Source organism: Dicentrarchus labrax, unplaced genomic scaffold (genome assembly GCF_905237075.1).
Source record: "Dicentrarchus labrax unplaced genomic scaffold, dlabrax2021, whole genome shotgun sequence".
Taxonomy (NCBI): domain Eukaryota; kingdom Metazoa; phylum Chordata; class Actinopteri; family Moronidae; genus Dicentrarchus; species Dicentrarchus labrax.
The window spans coordinates 4,467,715-4,487,515 of record NW_026136719.1 but is presented as its reverse complement, the minus strand read 5'-3'; the positions used below and the strand labels follow the sequence as shown (position 1 = coordinate 4,487,515).

General features: G+C 38.8%; 1 protein-coding gene across 4 annotated transcripts in view; it reads left to right on the top strand.

Moving 5' to 3' along the window:
* The first annotated feature begins 1,391 nt into the window (after nucleotides 1-1,391).
* Nucleotides 1,392-19,801, top strand: part of LOC127351173 (tetraspanin-18-like) — a 35,975-nt gene continuing 17,565 nt past the window's right edge. Inside the window, exons 1-2 of one of the 4 annotated variants that reach the window (XM_051378464.1) lie at nucleotides 1,392-1,533; nucleotides 13,888-13,968. Coding sequence is in view for 2 of the 4 variants with exons in the window: in XM_051378462.1 (XP_051234422.1) it covers nucleotides 13,978-13,980 (3 nt within the window). In the remaining 2 variants the exon portion in view is untranslated. Of the gene's footprint in view, nucleotides 1,534-13,858; nucleotides 13,981-19,801 lie in introns of all 4 variants that reach the window. The other 3 variants (XM_051378462.1, XM_051378463.1, XM_051378460.1) reach the window with 3 other exon arrangements.

Genomic DNA, 19,801 nt, shown 5'->3' with positions numbered 1-19,801 from the left:
GATCCTAAACCCGAGCAGGAAGTCGGCCAGTTTGAATTTAACTTTCAACTTTAGCTTTAGTTTCCAGGCTCTGCTTTACCCGGATTGATCAGACTGACTAAAGATGGTTACTGTTTATCTAAAGCTCTCAAGGTTTGGCCAAGAAACACAACCTGAACCCACCTACATGCTATTATTCAGTCATACTCATGGCGCCGCCTTCTGCTCGGGCCCGCCCCCTCGCCGCTCGCAGCGTTGATCCACTTTTGTTGTCAGATGAGAAGATTGAACTGAAACTAAAAATAACCTTTAGTGTAGCGGCTTCATGGAAGCGTTTAATGATGAAGCAGGAGGAGGTCACCTTGCCCGGAGGCATCATGGCTGCACTGACCCATCAACCACATCTGCAGCCGTCAATTAGAGCGAAACCAGCGTCGGGGAAAACACAGAGCTCGACGTGTCGTCCTTTTTCATCTCTGCCCTCGTTTTATATTCTTCAGTTGTTTCACGCGGCGAGTGAGTGACGGCTTCCTGCGTTTATCTGCTGCACATTAGCATATCTTTCTGAGCGGAGTGCAAATTCATGATCAGATGAGATGAGAAGGGAGTTCTTCAGAGGTTACTGTGTAGTTTTAATATATTATTTAAAAAGAAGAGGTTGGTTTAAGGCAAACAGGTGAAAATGCTGAGCAACTATTTCACATTAAACATTTAGAACAGCTCATCTAAAGGTCGATGAGGTTGAAGCTCGACAGTTCGAGACACACACTGAATACCACTCGTACCAGCGGCATCACGAACAATAAAACGCTTTAAAAACATATAATTAAAGTTCATTCTTCAGTCTCAGCTGGTGATTTATCAGATTCACTCTGGAGCCACTCAGCATTATTACTCCTGAACATCTGCACTGCAACAGCAAACCTTAATAAAACTAAACTCGATACTCAATCCCATTAATTAAAGATAACTCAAAAATAAACTGTTTAAATAATAATTTAATGTCTGCAGTGTTTTAAATACTGTTAATACTTTACATCGTCACAGACATTTAAACGTCACTGTGCTTTGTTTGTATCTGTTTATAAATCATCAATCTTTAATGATGACATAGAAAACAAGATGCTTTTAAGTTTATTCAGATAAATACTTTTAAACACATTTTAAATAAGTTTGGAGAAATGCTGCATATGATTATATATATAAATATATATTATAGTATTTTAAGTATAAGTTCATGTAAATCTCTTTATACTGATAGTAAATTAATGTTTTTTAATGTTTAAACTTTCACTTTACTTTAATCACTAGTTTATATGTCGATCTGTTCCTGGTGTAGTTTTATTCTGAAAGCGCGGACCGGAAGCAGTGTGCGTATATAAGCGCTCCGGTTGACGGTTGGTTTAAATGAGAGCGCTTTGGTTCCCGACGGTCAGACCGAGCAGCGGACACACAGCGCCGGTAACCGGTAACCGGGAGCCGGTTGTTGGTTGTTTGTTGGATTTATTAGTTTGTTCTTCACTTCAGAAAAGAGACGTTAAGGAGGCAGAAACGGTGAGTTACAGACGGTTATTCACCGACTCACTTTACGGTGTTATTCTGTGTAAACGAGATTAAATTAATGAATTTAATTTAATAATGTTTAATCACAGTTCAAAGGTCATTTAAAACAGTAAAATGTTTTATAACCGTAAATAAAACAACAAAAAGACTAATTTATTTCTGAAAACTGCAGCATCTTTTATTCATTTATTTATTATTTTACTTTTATTTTGGATTTTAAAGCGTCTTCAGATAAATAACATTAAGTTTTGAACAATAACTATATTAATTATAAGCATTATATTGATAATAATATTAATTATGCATGAAAACTGTCTGTAAAATAAATTATATTATTATATTATATTATCTTTTTACTTTGTTCTTATCGCAGTTTGAAGATTTAAAACTTTAATAAAAACTAAAACACTTAAAACAATCAAAGATCAAAGATGGATGATTTAATATTCAATAACTGTTCTGATCAAATCTAACTGACATCACTATTGTTTACAACAAACAAACAAACAAACAAACAAACAACAGGTCATTTATTATTTTAGTTCATTAAAAAACTTTTATAGAACGTAAAGTCAATCAATCGTTTTCCATAACAATTCAAAATATATTTGTTATTAATATAATAATTAAATTATCCTGATCATTAATAATAATATAAATAATATATATAAATAATTATAATAATATAAATATATAATTATCCATTATTTGGTAAAAAGATGCTAAAAGAAACCAGGTAACAAAAATAAAAAGGTCTGAGATCAACAATTACACAAAGTTTCCTTTCCCTAATAATAACATGTATATAATATTATAATATATTATAATATATATATTATATATTATAATATATTATAATATTATAATATATATATAATATTATAATATATATATATATATATATATTATAATATATTATAATATATATATATTATAATATATATATAATATATTATAATATTATCATATTATAATATATTATAATATATATATATATTATAATATTATTATATATATATAATATTATAATATATAATATTATAATATATATATAATATTATATATATATTATAATATTATAATATATTATAATATTAATATATATATTATAATATAATATTATATATATATTATAATATATTATAATATATATTATATATATATATTATAATATTATATATTATATATATATATAATATTATAATATATATATAATATTATAATATATATATATATAATATTTTAACATGAGATCAAATTCAGATATCTTGAGGTCAGAGGTCAACAGATTACTTTAAAAATTGCCAGTTTAAAAAAAGTATTAGCGTTATTTAGCCTCTCTGTCAACATGCAAGCAGGACGTGGTTGGTACCGATGGATGCGTCAGGTCTTCTAGTTTCATATAAAATCAATATCTTCACTCTAGTTTTAAAACAGAGCTCGCTGCAGCCTCTGAAAGACCAGTATCACTGCAGGACCCCCCCTCTGGAAACGCCCCTGTGATCAATAAACATGAACAAATATTAATATAAAACTTGTTTATTACCACAACTGAACATTAATACAAAGAAGAGTTCAGTGCCAACACGGATTACAACAGTGTTCTACAGTTATCTGTTGAAAGAGGGATTTTAAAGGGATTTTTAACTAGTTTGGATACGTCTTAATATTTTGTATAAAGTTCAATAAAAACAGGATTTTATCAGTTTCCGAGCAGATTGTCTGGTTTTAAAATGTCTGTATGTGTAGAAGACATAAAACCCTCCTCTGCTGACAGCCAGCTATATTTTTAGAGCAAAATAAAGTCTCCAAATGAGAGTTGATTGGTGTGATGGCGTGATGTCTAGTTGAGTAGCCAAACAAGCATTTGGCTGGTGTTTGTTTCTACTTTCACACCTCGTGAGTCTGTGCAACACATACGCTGACCTCGCCATACTGCGGTCCTCGGCTGCCAGGCGCTCGTCACGAGGCTCCTCCGTGCGAAGGTTTTCTTTGCGTTGTGTTTAGATCAGTTTGGCACATTAATTCGAGGCCATCTGCACGAGAGAAACAGAGTGTGTGTGTGTGTGTGTGTGGACGTCTTACATGTTCACATAAAGAGGCAAATAATCAGCTTGAGTCCTTTTTGTTGTTTTTCTTATTCTGCTGTTTTATTATTTTAATAATCAATGAAACATTTAGTCTAAAAATGTCAGAAAATGATTAAAAACACACTGTAGCATTGGCTGTCAATAGTCAACACAGTCACAGAATCTGGATCCATATCTGATCAGCACTGTTTGACAGTTTGATCTGAGTTTGGTGCGTTGAGCTGGACGGACTCACTGAGAATGAGCTGTCAATCACAAGGTAGCCCCGCCCTAAAGCATACCCTGCTTTATGGTCTGTTTTACTCTAAATGGGACCATCAGTTACTAAATGAACATCATGCTGTATGGAAGAAGACTGAAACTAGAGACTGAGACCAGAAACTCATCAGGAAACTGAGGGAATAAATCAACTTCTCCATAAGACTGAATGGTATCAGTGTGTTATTGCAACCAGTGGAGCGCCCCCTGCTGGCTGTTACTGAGAATGCAGGTTTAAGCTCTGTCTGTTATATACACTGTCAGCGGTTCAGCCTCACATTAGTGTGGTTATAGACTCTCAGTCTTGTTGCTTACAGTCTTCATATATGTGTTGTGGTTACAAATGAAGTCCCTCTGAGTTTCCGTGTCCCGGCTGAAGGACCATCTTGCTGCAGGGTGTGCGTGCAGCAACATAACAGCTCCCCAACAGTGAAACCAGAAGGTGTCGATCTGTTGCACTGTTCTGGTGGTGGAAGATATTTTACTTCATTAAAGGATCTGATCCTTCCTGCACTGTGTCTTCCCCTTTAAGAAAGGGGGGCTTGTGGGTAACGTGTGCCGGTTTGTTTCCCGGTGTGTGAGTGTTCGTATCGTCAGGTTGCTGTATAATAGTTACTGACGGGCTGTGTGTTGTGTAAATGTCTCAGTTTATGTAACGTTAACATTTCTACGGTGACTAAAGACAATTAACACAGTTTAAACTGGAGATTATTGGATAGTTATATAGATTAAATGATGATTTTACTGTATATTATTAATTACACTGCTAACCCTGTATGATTGCTCTCATTGCTGTGTGCTCTGGCTCAGGTTGAACTCTTTGTACTTTGCTATGCTGGGAGATAGCAATGCTGGGAAGTAGCGGGGTCCCATTTTAAGGGCTAATAAATGATGTGGTATCGGATGAGGCAGCATCACATCAGAACAACTCTACTTCTCTCTACTGGCTGTCAAACATCCCCCGGTTGGCTCCCCGGTAGCTCGTCTGGCAGAGCGTGTACGCCCGGGTCTCTTTGCTCCTCCGCCACTCCCGTCTCTCTACTGTCAAAGTAACCTTTTAAAAACATCCATCTGGGGATAATCTCGAATACAGCTCAGCCACAAGTTTAGGTTCTTCCTCGATCCTTTGCTGTTTCCTACTATCGGTCTCTCCCGCCATCACCTCCACATCCTGAAAGTTAAGGTCCACCCTCTGGAGGACGTCGACAGGCATTATGGCGAGGGCAACCACAGGTCCATCTGTCCCTTCCCTTCATGTGCAGCACGGAGGCACTTTGAGTCTATTTGTGGATCACAGCATGGTCGCTGCGGCCTGACAAAAGGACTGACGGGGGGGGGGGGGCATGGGCAATCCTCGAGGACTGGCAGTTACTTTACTTCCCATCCTGCCAACAGAGCGTCTCCGGGGGTAAAGTGAGGGAGGATCGCTGTCGGATGGACTGACAAATAGAGACGTCTGCTGTCGTCTGAGGAGGATATAAAATAACAGGCTGTTGGTTTATCCTTCGATTAAAGTTTATTTCAATCCATCAATTACTTGTTTAATCTATAAAATGTCTAACAATAGTTAAACATGCCTGTTCCAATGTCCCAGAGTTCCCAGAGCCCACAGTGATATCTGTCAACTGACATTAACCCTCTAAACTCTCTCTGAAGCCCACATTGGTATTTTTTGCTCTTTGTGATGTCATTTCTTCAAGATCTTGAAATGATCCATAAAGTCGTTACAACCCAAGCTAAAAGTTTATATCAGTAAATAAACCACAATAGTTGAAGAAAGTGTTGAAATTAATTCATAAATTAAAGAAAAGCAAAATTTGAAAGATTTTTAAATGTAGAAACATGAACAAAATATTTCTGTTTTTTTTAATTTTTAAATGTTTTAGTTAAATGACGATATGCTAATTTTCCGCTCTCTCCTCGTCAATCAGCTTCTGCTTTTATATCATCATAGGCCTTCTTGATTTTATGGGGTGTAAGAAAACTTTAAAAACATACACAGTAGGCCGATATATGAACATTTAATTCATTTCTGTAAAGGAAACTAAATGAGTTAATGAGTTAAAGTTTAGATTATTATTTAAGACCTGAACACAGTTTACGTCCACAGAGCTTCACTCTCTGATAAAGAGCCTCGTCCTGCTTTAGAAAACGACCGAAGAGCCGACAGAACAACGGCGGAGCTTCACAGAGAAAGAAAACCCCCAAAGAACTCACAAAATGTGTCCAAAAAAAGAGCCTATTAGGTATAGAAAGAGAAACATGAATAATTGAGTAGTAATGACTCGATGTGACAGAAATGAAGAAGGAAGTCGTTTCCGTGATTTGTTGATTAAATTTCGGCCTTTAACACACTGCGGACACATAATGCTAATACCCTGGTGCTCTTTCAAAGGTTTCTAGTTTTAACGAGATTAAATTCATTCAAACTGAATTAAAAAGCAGATGGTCAGACCTCCACAGAGCGACCCCGTCCCTGAACTCTCAGCACTGGGGGGGGCCTTCATCAGCTCTTTCTTCTCGCACAAAACTAATTTTGCCTTCGCTCCCGTTCTGTTGTTAGTCGACTGCTCAAAACGCTCGCCGTGGACGTCTTAACTGAGGCTGTGAATATATTTAAGATGAAGCACTTCACAATCAAAAAGCAGAATAAATACAAAGAGGAGATATTACATCTTAATAAAGAACTGAAATAAAGCTGAGTGAGGGTAAAAAGCCTTGAGAAATAAAATAAAATAAAATGCTTTAGAGAGATAAAACTGCTCATTAAAAGCCTAAAACTGGAGGTCATTTCAGAGCTGCAGAGCTTTCTCTTGGGATGATAGATAAAGGATGATCGATGTTGTGCTAATGAAATAATCACAAAGTTTGGAGGCTTTCTATCATTTTCTTTCTGGTCTCTTCTGTACGACACTGATCATCATCCAGATACAAATTGGTGCAGCTGCATTTTAATTGTGTGCTGGTCTGTAGAAACGCTGTGTGCATGAGTGATTTTTAGTAATCGGGTTACTGCAGCAATCGTTTGCTCTGATATGGATCTGGGAGGATGTCGAGCAACTTCCAGGTGCCACATGAGCACAGAGATGAGAAGGATTCACATCTGGATGAAATTTCTGGGGCTGCCCAGAACCTGCTGTGTCGGAGTCGGAGTCCTGGTCGGAGCCGTTGTAAAACACCCGGGCTCTGTCGGCTCCAGTTCTGGTGCTCATTCTTGTCTGCTAGCTCCGACTCCAGTACTGTAAACCTCTCCCTCTCCTTGGGGCTCCCAGTCTGGGTAGAGTCAGCTAGTAGGATCGCTAAGTAGCTAATGGCAGCAGCCAGTAGAGTTAGCACGATGTCACAATACCAGAAATTTAGCAGTCGATACCAATGTGAAAAAAACAAAACAATAAATCCTGTGTACTTTTTTTTACATTTGAAAATCACAAACATCTAATAGATGTTTTCTTATTTACTTTACTGTATCTGCAGCAGAGCGTCTGTCTCTGTTTCTCTGCAGAGCGTCTGTGACTGTAACAGACTGTACAGGAGGTTCCCCGTCAGCGCTGGAAGAATTGAATCCCTGGTACCTGTCTCAAGTTATCCCTAGTTAACACATGCAACAGTGCTGTGTTACAAGAGAAACGTTCCCTGTCGCAACAATCCCCAGACACTTTCTTTCCAGAGTGCAGCTCCCAAACAGAGTTTAACATTTTTGTTTCTCTTCGACTGTCAGACCAATGAAAAAGATTCTTATGCACCAATGCACCAATGCAAATTCCTCTTATGTGTAAACTTACTTGGCAATAAACCCGATTCTGATGTCCAGCAGGGGGAGCTCCACTGGTTGCAATAACACACAGATACCATACAGTCTTATGGAGAAATGAGCCGACTTCTCAGTTGATTTATGAGCTCAGTAAACAGTTTCCTGATGAGTTTCTGGTCTCAGTCTCTAGTTTCAACTGTGTTTCTCATCTAAAATTGTTTCACAAACATATTTTACTGTTGATCTGTCTGTCGAGCGACTGTATGGTGTAATGGTGACGACTATAACACCAAACTGGAGGCTTCAAAGCTTCTTCTACTTGTAGATATATTTCAGTTTGAACCAGAGTGTTGGACCTGACTTCCCTTTTGCCACGCTGCTAATGTGGCTAAAATCATGACATGGTTTTATTTTGCTGCCATAAGCAATAACGTACCTCAGAGCAGCTAGGCTTTTATGACAGTTAATGGCTCCTAACTGGTGGTTTGTGGTGCATTTCACTCTCAAATGTCCTGCAGCAGTTGTTTGTGACTAATAGTGATTAAGCAGCTTCTTGACTGGAGTACAGAGAGTGCATTACAACAGTCAGAGTGTGAGGGAAAGAAAGAGAAAGATCTGTTTATCGAGGTTCAGCTGTGAATCAGAAGTCACTGCTGCGTTTAGAGGCTGACGTATGGACTAATTAAATCAAAGAATTTGCAATCTAACCATAATAACCAACAGCACATCGAACTCTGGTAGCTTTCAGCGCTCATGCTCGGGTAATTCACTCGCTGGTGGTTTATTAAAAACAAGAGAAGTGGTGCAGCTGTAACACGGTGGCTAAATCACGAGAGCGTTTGGCACCGGGCCACTCGTACACACACTCACGTTGGAGCCCGATAATCCAGAGCAGAATCTGAATATGGCCGCAGACGGTATTTCTCGAGTTTACTCTCCTCTAACCTGAACCAGATGGCTGTAATGACGTTTCTTTTACTCTGCGAAGGCAATTACAGCGAGAGAGGAACCGGCTCCCTGTGTGGTCCCTCCCACCGGTTCACTTTGTGGTCAGTCTGAGAGTTGGATCATCTGCATTGGAAGGTGGCTTTTAGTCACACCTGGTGTATTGATTTCACTTCATTAAACAGCAGTTAATAGAATATCAAGATGATGAAAGGCAGCACCAGCCGTCCTCCTCCTCCTCCTCCTCCTCCTCCTCCATGCTCCTTCGTCCTCCGCCAACCGCGGCGTAGGCACTCAGCTGTCTGAAGAGAGTGGGCGCCTCACTCTCCACCTCTGCAACCACCTCTTGGGGTTCGAGTGTAATTGGGTCTCTGGAGGATTACGTGTCTACCTCAGTGCTCGACATTTTTACTTTCATCTTTTTAAGGTTTGGTTTGTCCTCGACTGGCTGACAGCTTGGCGCTCTCAGATGGCACCGAGGGCTGGAGTGTTGGCAGCAATTGGGGATAATTCTCTTTTCATCACACTTCCATCGGGGGTGAAGCCATTCTTTAGGTTTTAGAGCAATCTGATAACAACTTTTAGTTTGAAACTAGCTTCTGACAGAGGCTGGAGCTTGCTCTTCTGGTTCTCTGCTGTCAGTTTTTCATACTGCAGATTTCAGGCTTTGATGGAGTTTAATAGCAGCTTTTTTTGACGTCAGTCCCTTCTACAAAATATCCCTCCCCAGCTCTTACAGAAATATGCACTCGAGCAATAATGTTGTCAACTGTGAGTCTGTTGATGCTCCCATTAGAAAGGCAGGAGCAGTCGTCTCCTTTTGAACTTGTTTTCATCAGGATGACTGGGTTCAGGTTGAATTTGCATCTCAAACTGATCATTAAACTCTTTTATTCAGGTCTCACAGTGTTCAGTTGGTGCAGGATTACTCACCGTCTCACCTCATCTGCACATGAATGTGATTTTGTTTCACACTGAGGAAATAGAGCAAGTAAGAAATGGGGAGAAGGGCTTCTTGTTGTGTGGGCAGCGCTGCTGTCAACTGATTTGGAAGGTCCTCCACATCCGTGAGTCATGTGCCTCCTGTTTGACAGGCCTGTATCGTCGGCAAAGCTGCCAGCAGCAACCGGTAGCCGTGTGCAGGATTAAAAGACAATATCCTGCTTAAAATATCCCCAAAAGACAATATCCTGCTCAAAATAGGCCGAAAAGTCCGGAGGCGAACCATGAAATCATAGCCCAACCGGAACCCAAATTTCTGTTTAAAATAAAAAAGTTTATTATAAGCTAAAGTAAACTACATTGTGCATTTGATACAATGCAAATTATTATAAAACTGATAAATTACTAATTAACTCATTAACTGCAGTTGCATGCATTGTTAATTAAATATTAAATATATATCAAAAATACACTTGAATTCAGCCCGAGCTGAGCCGGACCTCTAGCAGCAGTTATGGACCTGGCCGGCAGCGTCGGGTCCAGTCGGGTTTGGGCAGAGAATCAAAGGTTTATATTTATTAAGTCTTCGTCACGTCTGCCAACGGCTGTAAAACTGCTTCTAATTTATGAGCTTTATATTGTAGCCTGGATAAAGACGCCAACTCTCGCAAAAACACAGACCTCCATAAGGTTTCTCTTCGTCCTCGTGTTTTCTTTTTGGTGGCTTAACATCTGGAATGTGTCACCACTTCTCTAATGTCTCTAATGCAGATGTTTGTCACAAGGATGCACAGATACCACCTCTTTTAGATCAAATACAGAGACAAGATCGTACACGGATATGAGTACAGTTCTAACAGTGACTTCGAAAACATGTTTTATTTTCATCACATGTTCGACTGTAACAAATTAGATGTTGTAAAAGTTGCTTAAAATATCTCCAAACTGCTCACATTGCTTCTCCTCCATCAATCTGCTCGACTAATGAGAGATTACGTAACGTCACGCTGCTGTAAAGTGGTTTGAAATTATATATATATATATTCTTAGTGAAGTTATTCCATCCACATTTCCCACGGACAGATCCTTCCTGCAGCATGTTGCTCTCGACAAAGTTGTGATCTTGAAAAATGTCCAGTAATATATGAACAGTATATATTTTAAAAGCGTAGATAACCTTTATTTTGAAGGACCTCTCTCCACTGCAGAGCGAGCAGCAGCGGTACAACATGCATTAGGTTTACATCACATGTGAAGTAAAGTAAGTTAGCTCGCTCTGATCACATGATCACATGATCAAACACAAGACTGACTGAATATTGTAAACTCAGTTAGTTTAGTGAAAGCTAATATCGGCTCTGACGTGAACGTTGTGCCTTCAGAACAAGTTTTATTCTGTGTTTTATCGACTGTTTTTAAGCTCTAATTCTGCTCTTTTCTTTTCTTTTTAATGAAGTTAAACTTAATGGGTGTTAATCATATGAGAGGAATGGGACTAGAGGTTGTGAGGCTCCTCTTAAAGGCCCTGACAACCTGTTGGATATTACACATTACTAGACTGAAGATGTCACAATACCAGAAACGTAGTAGTCGATACCAAAACCAGTGAAATTCCACAATTCTCGATACCCAATTTAATACCACAGTAAACAACAGGGATCAAGTTCTTTTACCCCTGATCCCTATTTAACATTGGGTATCTGCAGTGGTGCCTGGAGAAGTGGATATACTAAACATATCGTATTTGATCGTGTGGCTGTCTGGAGGGAGTTTGTTGCTTCGGTGCAACATTTACCTGAATGAACTGCGAGTGTTTATTTACTTTTTGTCGGTGCAGCTTTTGTTGCACTTGCAGCGGCTCTCCACCACAACGAGTGTGATATAAAGAGTTACATCCCCGATACGGTCGAAAACCCGATAACCCGATAAAGAGTTACATCCCCGATACGGTCGAAAAAACTGTGAAAAGTAAAAGTACTGTCAAGTTTTCAGACTTTTGCCGTCGACTTATTACCAGAGTTTTGTTTCTCGTGACATCCCCGCATGAGAGATTTGTATTTCTTTCTCTGTGCTCTTCTCCCTGGTTTTAAATGGGTTGCTGTTCAGCTGATATCGTTCATGTCTGTGCACCAATCAGGATTTCTTCCAATATTTGAATCAAAAAGTGACATTTGCTGATGTTGTCAGGTCGCTGTCAATCAAATTTAATCAAACCACAAACACACAGTCCTGATGAAGCGGATTAGCTGAGTTTTTGAATATTAAACTCTATTGTTGCACATTTAGTGATGAATATTTATGCTGCAGAGAAATACTTGCTGCATGTTTAGTTGTTTTCTGATCCAAACTTGTCTCTCCCAGAATGAGCTGGAAACAATCGCCTGGTTACCAGCGCTCACAGATCAATATGTGGTGGCCCACAGGGGACAGTAGTCATGCTGAATATTAAACAAAAGCTTTGTCAACAGTGACACACAAACAAAAGAGCTTCTAAGCACTGAAGGATTAGTGTGTCCACTTTTAATCTTCCGGCTGCATTGTCTCTGTGATGGTTTGTTATGAGCTTTTCACGCCGCTCTCTGCTGTCACGACTCTTCTTCGTGTGTATTTACTGCTCGCAGGTCTGGAAGATTGTGACAAATAGTTCTGCAGCTTTGAATCACGTATTGAAAACAAACAAAAAAACATGAATCATGAGCTGTGAATCACAGCAGCACAAGAAACACTGAGCATTAACATGATGAATCACTCTCATTACTGAAGTGATTTTTTACTTGTCTTTGGCATTTCCCATGGCCCTGTGCACCGTCGGGGAGCGTACAGTACGCTTACAGCAACATCATCGATCATGATTGCATTCCTGCTCGCAATGCGCTGGTTGCTATAGAAACAGCTGGACATTATGTAGACTACAAGGACCGGGTCGCAGCGTGAACTCTTGTGTCTGTGCTTTTGTCTGGAAGGAAAACAAAGAAGTATGTTAATTTATTTGAGACTTGCAGGGTTAAATGTGTTTAATGAGGCCTGCAGAATACGTACTGTATCTCCTCTGTGGTGTCACATGGATTATAACACACCTGCAAAGATTAGTCGATCAATAGAAAAATACTATTTATACTATTTTGAAGTCATTTTTTAATGTCTTAAACTGATATTTTTTTAGACTGACAACACAAGATATTTAAAGACATCAGCTTGGACTTTGAGAGCAAACAATCAATCAAATTCTTTAATTTGATTGAGACTATATAATATTAAAAATATTCTACAGCTATGTTAGTGTGTGACTCTGTATAAGCACAGCGATGCTTTGAGCTAAATGCTAACATCAGCATGCTCACACTGTCAAAGTGGCAGTGATAACATGTTGATGTATAAATATGATGTTCGTCATCTTAGCCGACCGTGCTCGCATTCTAACTTTAGCACTAAGCCAGTACACCTGAGGCTGACGGGAATGTTTTGCAGGTTTAATTTTGGCATTTAAACCAATGTACTGGACAGAGTTTTGACCTGAAGATGGCGCTGTAGGAAGTCAGAGGATCACCAAAGTTATTATAATTCATCTTATAATAATAATCTCAGCTATAGACCTTCCTCTCTGTTCAGCGGTGCGTAGATGTAACTCACCGCGCTGACTTTCATGGTTTAGGTTTAGAAAATCTGACAACAAGCAGCGAACAATAATCTGCTGTAAGTATGTTGAACAGTGGTTGCAAAGGGGGCAGTAATACAAACAGTATTTTCTATCACCTCAAATCAAAACACATACTTCCTGTCTGTCTGTCTGTCTGTCTGTGCAATGTAAAATATCATATTAATACAGTATTTACAGTAGTAAGAGTATTTTAGCTGCTATAAAGTTGCCATGGAAGCACATTTTACCGCCAACAAAAAATAAACTTTATCAAAATATTGACTTATTACCTCAAAGTCATAATATTCAGAAACTGTGTCATTATTTTGGGAAAGTTTCTCATCATAAAGACATATAGAAACCTTTCTTTTCCCTTTACATTGGCAGAAATGACGTACCAGTGTTTTACCTCTTAAGAAACATTTATATTAAAATAAATATATTGTGATATATCCTATTACTGTTTGTGCTTAAAATAATAATTAATAATAAATGATAAATCTTAGATTAAAGCCCTTAGATAAAGATATTTCACTCAAAACCACTAATGTGAAACTGGTGGAAACTGGAGGAACAATCAGGGGATCATTAAAGTCTTTATGATTCATCTACTTCCTGCTAATGTGGTTAAAAACAACGAGGGCAAGAATCTCCCTTTAAATGTTTTTAACCTTTCGACTGTTCCTCTCACAGGTGACTCCTCTTGTTTCTCTCCTCTACAGCGGATGTAAAGCAGGACGAGGTCAAAGGCCACGGATTCCAATTCTCCCGCCTTCATTTTGAACCCAAGAGCCATTAAACAGGTACATCATATGGTACGATGCTTTCTGTTGCTTACTCAGTCCGGTCCCTTCACCCTTCATTTCATTTTCAGCTTCAGTTTATTCACACATTTCTCAGTTCATCAAGAGCCAATAACTCCTGAGTCTGGATTTCTTGGATGTTTTTAGTACATCGACCTGATAATTAATCAAACATGTCAGTTGATTTCTGGTTGGAAGGTTGTTAATAAATAAATATTCAGATTTAAGAATATAACATATCATTTTTTTATGGAGATAGCTAGTTACCTGTGTAGGAACATTTGAACAGTGTTCGGTCGAGTCCTGACAATCTGTAAAGTCAAGCTCAAGTAAAAGTACAATTATTAAAAGAACAAAAGGTAAAAAGTACCTGTTTAATAAATGACTCAAAGTACAAGTTAATGGAAAATCTGGAAATTTAGAGCGTAGTTTCCCTTCATGGAAACGCCTGGAAATGATCACATGTTCCTTTTGATGTTTGATGCACATTTTTGAAGAGGGAATGTTTTAACCTTTCCCTACAGTAACCAAACAGTATCATCTATATAGTTTTACGTACTTAAAGCTAGAGAGCAGATGCAGAGTGTTAAAAACTCCTGGAAAAAGTCCTGGAAGATGATTTCTTAAAAAGAGTTGTTGAAGTTGGCGTTATGTTAGTTTTCTAGAAAAAAATGCTGAAGTTCGCAGCGTTTAGAGGTCCAGTGTGTTACATTGAGGAGGATTTATTGTCAGAAGCTGAGTATAATATTGTGTATAAACCCAACAAACCACCAGCTACAAGATAGGTTAATGTCTTTATCATCACATCAAAGATTAACATTATACAAAAATAATGTACTATATGTTCACCGACACTGTAAAACAAGATGTTGAAATTGTTGAAACTGATCACATTGAACATTTGAAGTAAAACTAACTTCATTTTTTAAGTTTCTTGATCAAGCAGCTTTACTCATCTTTAGTGACACTGACTTAATTTTTATGTGCAGTTTACTTTAATGAACATTTAGAGGTTACAACAGTTTTTAAAGCAGAGATCTCAGTGGGTTTTTTAGCACTGTTGGTTTTTTTTAAATACATTTTGGTATAAAAAGTGTCCAGATGTGAACAGGAATCGTTACTAGAAGCTGCCTCTTATTCTGGTGTTGCTTCATCACATTGTGCTCAAATGACAGCTGCAGCTGAGTTGGATGTGTCTCTACGCACTCTCGCTGTAGTGTTAGGACAGTTTAAGCTGTCTCACTAAAAACCTCTGAACATTTTCTATTATTAAATATTAATTTGTGTTCTTTATTGGAGGCGTAGACTCTCTGTGTGTGCTGTAATTATTCTTTCTTTTTGTATTGTGTAATCAGATTCAGACTGCTGGCTGGAGCCCCGCAGAGGTCAGACTGCATGGCCCGATCAAATTAAATCCAATTAAAAGTAACTTATTTACACAGTCAGACGTCTTTGATGTTCAGGAGCTCCGTCGGCTTCAATCGGTTCATCTCGTTTCCAGTGAATGTTAATAAATGCAGTTTTACTGAGAGCGCAGTGCGATCGACTGTTAATTTATCTTCTCGCTGTGAGTTCTGCAGAGACTGAAACCACCTGGTGAAACGAGCAGCACACACAGGCACATGTGGTCATGCCCACATACTTATGTGCACACACACACGAGTGTTGTAGTGTGTGACTGCGGCAGATGGTCGGCTTGACTGTTCAGTCTTCAGTCCTCAGTTAGAGTTTAAAGTTTCACTTCACTTATTTCCCATCAACATTAACACTAATGAGATGTTTAAACCAATTATTCATCATATATTCCACTGTAAAAGGTTCTGTATTGTTTGGGTTCGTCTGATATTGGTGCTAGAATGAACAAGGATGCACAATATGGATTTTATTTTTCAGACAATACAATAATTCAGTTGTTTTTTTTCCAAAAATTTTTTTTTTTTTTAAATTTTTTTTGGCGGGGGTTGTGACAAAAAAACCCCCCCTTTTTTTTTCGGGGGGGGGCTGAATGACTGAATATTAACATGTAGATGTGTTCAGTGCCTTTTGGTGCAGATTGGACAAAGTACGCTGAAGTTACAACGACTTCTTGTTTCTTGGCGAAACATCAAAAGGTTGCCGCCACGCCTCGGACGCGCCTAATCGTGAATGTCTTTAGATCGCACTGATCAAATTTGAAGTCGATCCGATCGATTCCCTCGGAGGAGTTCATTCAAATACAACGGGTGCTAAATTAAAAATGGCTGACTTCCTGTTGGGTGACATCGGTGGACTTCTCTGTAGGGGGCGCTGTCATTGTTTTACCCATTTTCTCCATGTTTTTCAACTTTATTGTCCATTTTCTTGATTTTTCGCCTGTGATTCGATATCGAAACAGTGAACAAACCCACTTTTTGTTCATTTGAATGAGTTTAAATGACTATATTTGATATTTGATTTTATTAGTTTGTGTGGTTGAGAACAAAACCTGCACCAGATCAGACGAACTGAGGCCATTTGCACTTCTCATTATTAAAATAAGGGAAAACTAAATAAATTAAAGTGTCATCATCCTTTTAAAGCAGCCCTCAGTTTGACCAACCGAGAGCATTTCCCTCGGAGAAGAAGGTGACTGCGTCCTCTTCTTCCTCGTGTCAACATTTATAACGGCTCCAAAACTAACAGGCTGGAAAAGCCGAACCCACGGCTCTGACTAAAACATGACGTTTGCCAACAGTGAGTCTAGTAGTATTTTAGGTCCGTGTTGAATAATTAAACTCTCTGAATTTTAAACTCTATTTCTGGGTACGCATGTGCTTAGTCAGCAGACACCATTACATCACTTTCACCTCAGTTCAACTGTGAGAGTCTCAACTTCAAAAGATCGTCTACCGTTAAAAAAAAACGCGGATCTTCACTCTTTTGTGTCGTATTAGAGGGGTTTAACGAGTAAAGTCACAGTGAAAATGACCTCGATTTACCATCAAATAATCAATACTTACCCTGGAGAGAGGTTACGAGCCGATACTGGGCCTCCGTGCTTAAACAGGTCAGACAGTGGAAAGCTCCTGGTCCTTAAAGTAGGTCAAAACTTAACCAGATGAGTGCTGAATATAAACAGTGATGGAATATAATATTGTGTATGATCACCTGAATATAGGAATCGCTTTTGTGTTTTTGTGACTTTCATTCAGAGAGTCGGGCGGCGCTGGACGCAATATTTTAGAAATGGGGGTGTCGAGGTGTTCTTGGGGGTTTTAACACAAAAGATTCACAACAAAATGAATTGAAACTTGTCAAAAAAATGTGGTCTGCAACATTAAAACCTGCCAGTTTCCATAGAAACAACTCTCAACTCTCTTTATTCAGTGTTTCTGTCAGCTTCCTGTAGCGCAGCTCCGTGCTGCCTTCACTGGAACGGGACGTCATAGTGTCATCTGTAAAATCTCACCAACATAGTGTTTATTTCTGTATCAACTCAAACTGATGCTCCCTTTTTCTTGGTATTACCCACGGAGGAGTTTCTCCCTCTGCAAAGCATGAATTTAACTCGAGGATACACTGTGAACGCCATGTTATCGCCGTGGTTACACATTTACAAGAGGGATATTCTGCTGTCGGACTTCCTGTGAAAGCAACTGAGCATGTAGCATCCAGACAGACATTATAACACTATTCAACTCAAGTGGCTTTATTAGCATTTCTACACACAATACAATGCTCATAATAAACAGAAACAATCTAAAACAGACACCTGACCATCAGCCGGCTTTAATCCAGCTGTAACCGTTCTGTAATGTTATAAAACGGTTTCATCTCGTCACAAACTTTAAAGTCTTAATTAAACATCTTTATTAAGTCTGTAAATAAGAGGAAATCCCCAAACATTGGACATTTAACACGTTTAAGTTGCCTGAAATATCGGGCCAAAAATCTGCTAAATTCACTCTGCCATATTTAACGCCAAAAAGTTAACATGTGACACATAGATCTCCTCATTTACATCAACAACCTGTGAACACGACCAATGGCGACCAATGAAAATCTGTTTAAGGACTTACTGAACCTCGAAGTTCCCGTCCTGGTGGTGCAGCCCGTTCAGGCGGACGTGGCCGAATCCAGCGAGCCAGTTATCTAGACCTTGTTGGCATCCAAAGCGACGATGAAGCTTTCCACAACTCTGGCTAACGCTACCGGTTGAAAGACCACCACTAGATGCCACTAATAGTTTACACACTGGTCCTTTAAACAGCAGTGTGAGGTTGGGGGGGGTGTAATTTCGACCACGTCAGCAGCTGAAAGGAAAGAACTGGGACGATATTGAACTGGTTGCAGAAGCAGTTGATCATTTGGTTAATTAAGCTGAGATTGCTGTTGACCCCAACGAGAGCTTCATTTCTTCCTGCTTCTCCACTTCTGTGCTCTCACATCTGTTCAGCATGCAGAGCAGGAACCTCGGTCAATATTACACCACCTCCACCCTCAGGGACGCCCCAATCTCTATGTATTCTTCATCCACCTGCTTTTATTTGGTATGCATCACAGAGTCTTTCCAGAAATCAAGGTGTGTGAAAGAAGATAATTTGATGTCTCCCCCTGCCTGGCTCTATTTATGGTTATGAGACACGGTGGCGGTCCCTCAAAGGGAGAAGCTGTCCATGTGACTGGTTTTTATAATGGGTAGCTTTCAGCAGGGACAGAGGGAGCGAGGAGTGGTAATAATTACCTCTTAGAAAACACTCCTCTGAGGCTCGCTTTGTCCAAGATTTCTCTTCCCAGCATTTCTCATCCGCCTTTGTTCAGTTACTTCAAATGAAACAAAGTCAAATTGTTGTTTGAAGGGACGTGATAACAGACTAAAGAGAGAGCGAGATTTAAGGATGTTTGTCATACATGAGATTGTTTATTAAATGATTTGGTTATTAATTAAAGCTCTCTGACTGGATGCTGTGATATTTTAAAGCTGTATTAATTGATTTATGTTAAGAATATATTAATTTAATATATTTAGGGTACCCCTGACCCCACAGGCAGAAACAGGGGCAGTAGTAGCACAGTCTGTAGGGACATAGCTTGGGAACTGGAGGTTTGCTGGTTCAAGTCCACCACAGGCCACAGTATGTAGTGTTGACTCCCTAGCATATAAAGTTATTAGCAAACAGTTGTCCACTTTAATGCTGAGCAGACACAGTTAGTTGTGTGTGTTCACCCAATACATGTAAGTCCAGTGTAAACTCTCTGTTTAGATCCTGAGAAAAATATCTTCTCTTGCTCAGCAGCTCCGACTCGTTTATTTATACAGATTAAAAAACTTTCTCTGTCCGTATTTTGCCACAAAGAAAGAAGCTCAATAAAGCGTTAAAACTGTAGAGAATAGGATGTTCACAATCAGCTTTTCCTCCATTTTGTTTGAGTTGAGTCGAATAGAAAACAACAAGTTCGACTGATTGTTGCCCACGTGTGTCAGAAAACATTTTGGGGCAACAACTAACGGTTATTTATATGTGTTTTACTTGTAGGACATACCGACAGAAGTTACAACATCAACATGTTGTAAAATGTACAATACAAACTAGTAATTTACTCCTTTACAGGAATGTCTGAAATACTCGTTTAACCTAATTTAATGACCAGTTACAGTCTCAAGCTAATGTGGGAATTTTTGCTCCACCTGAGTGATGAAAGAAAATAACAAAAATACGGTTAAAAGCTTGTAGTATTTAAATAAATAAAACAAACATATGTTTCATATATATTTTTTATGTTAACAAATCCCACAAGAAATCAACATGTTAGTCCGTCTGTTAATATTTTCTGACCTTCTGTCTGTGGCTCATTAGTCCTTCTCAAGATAGAA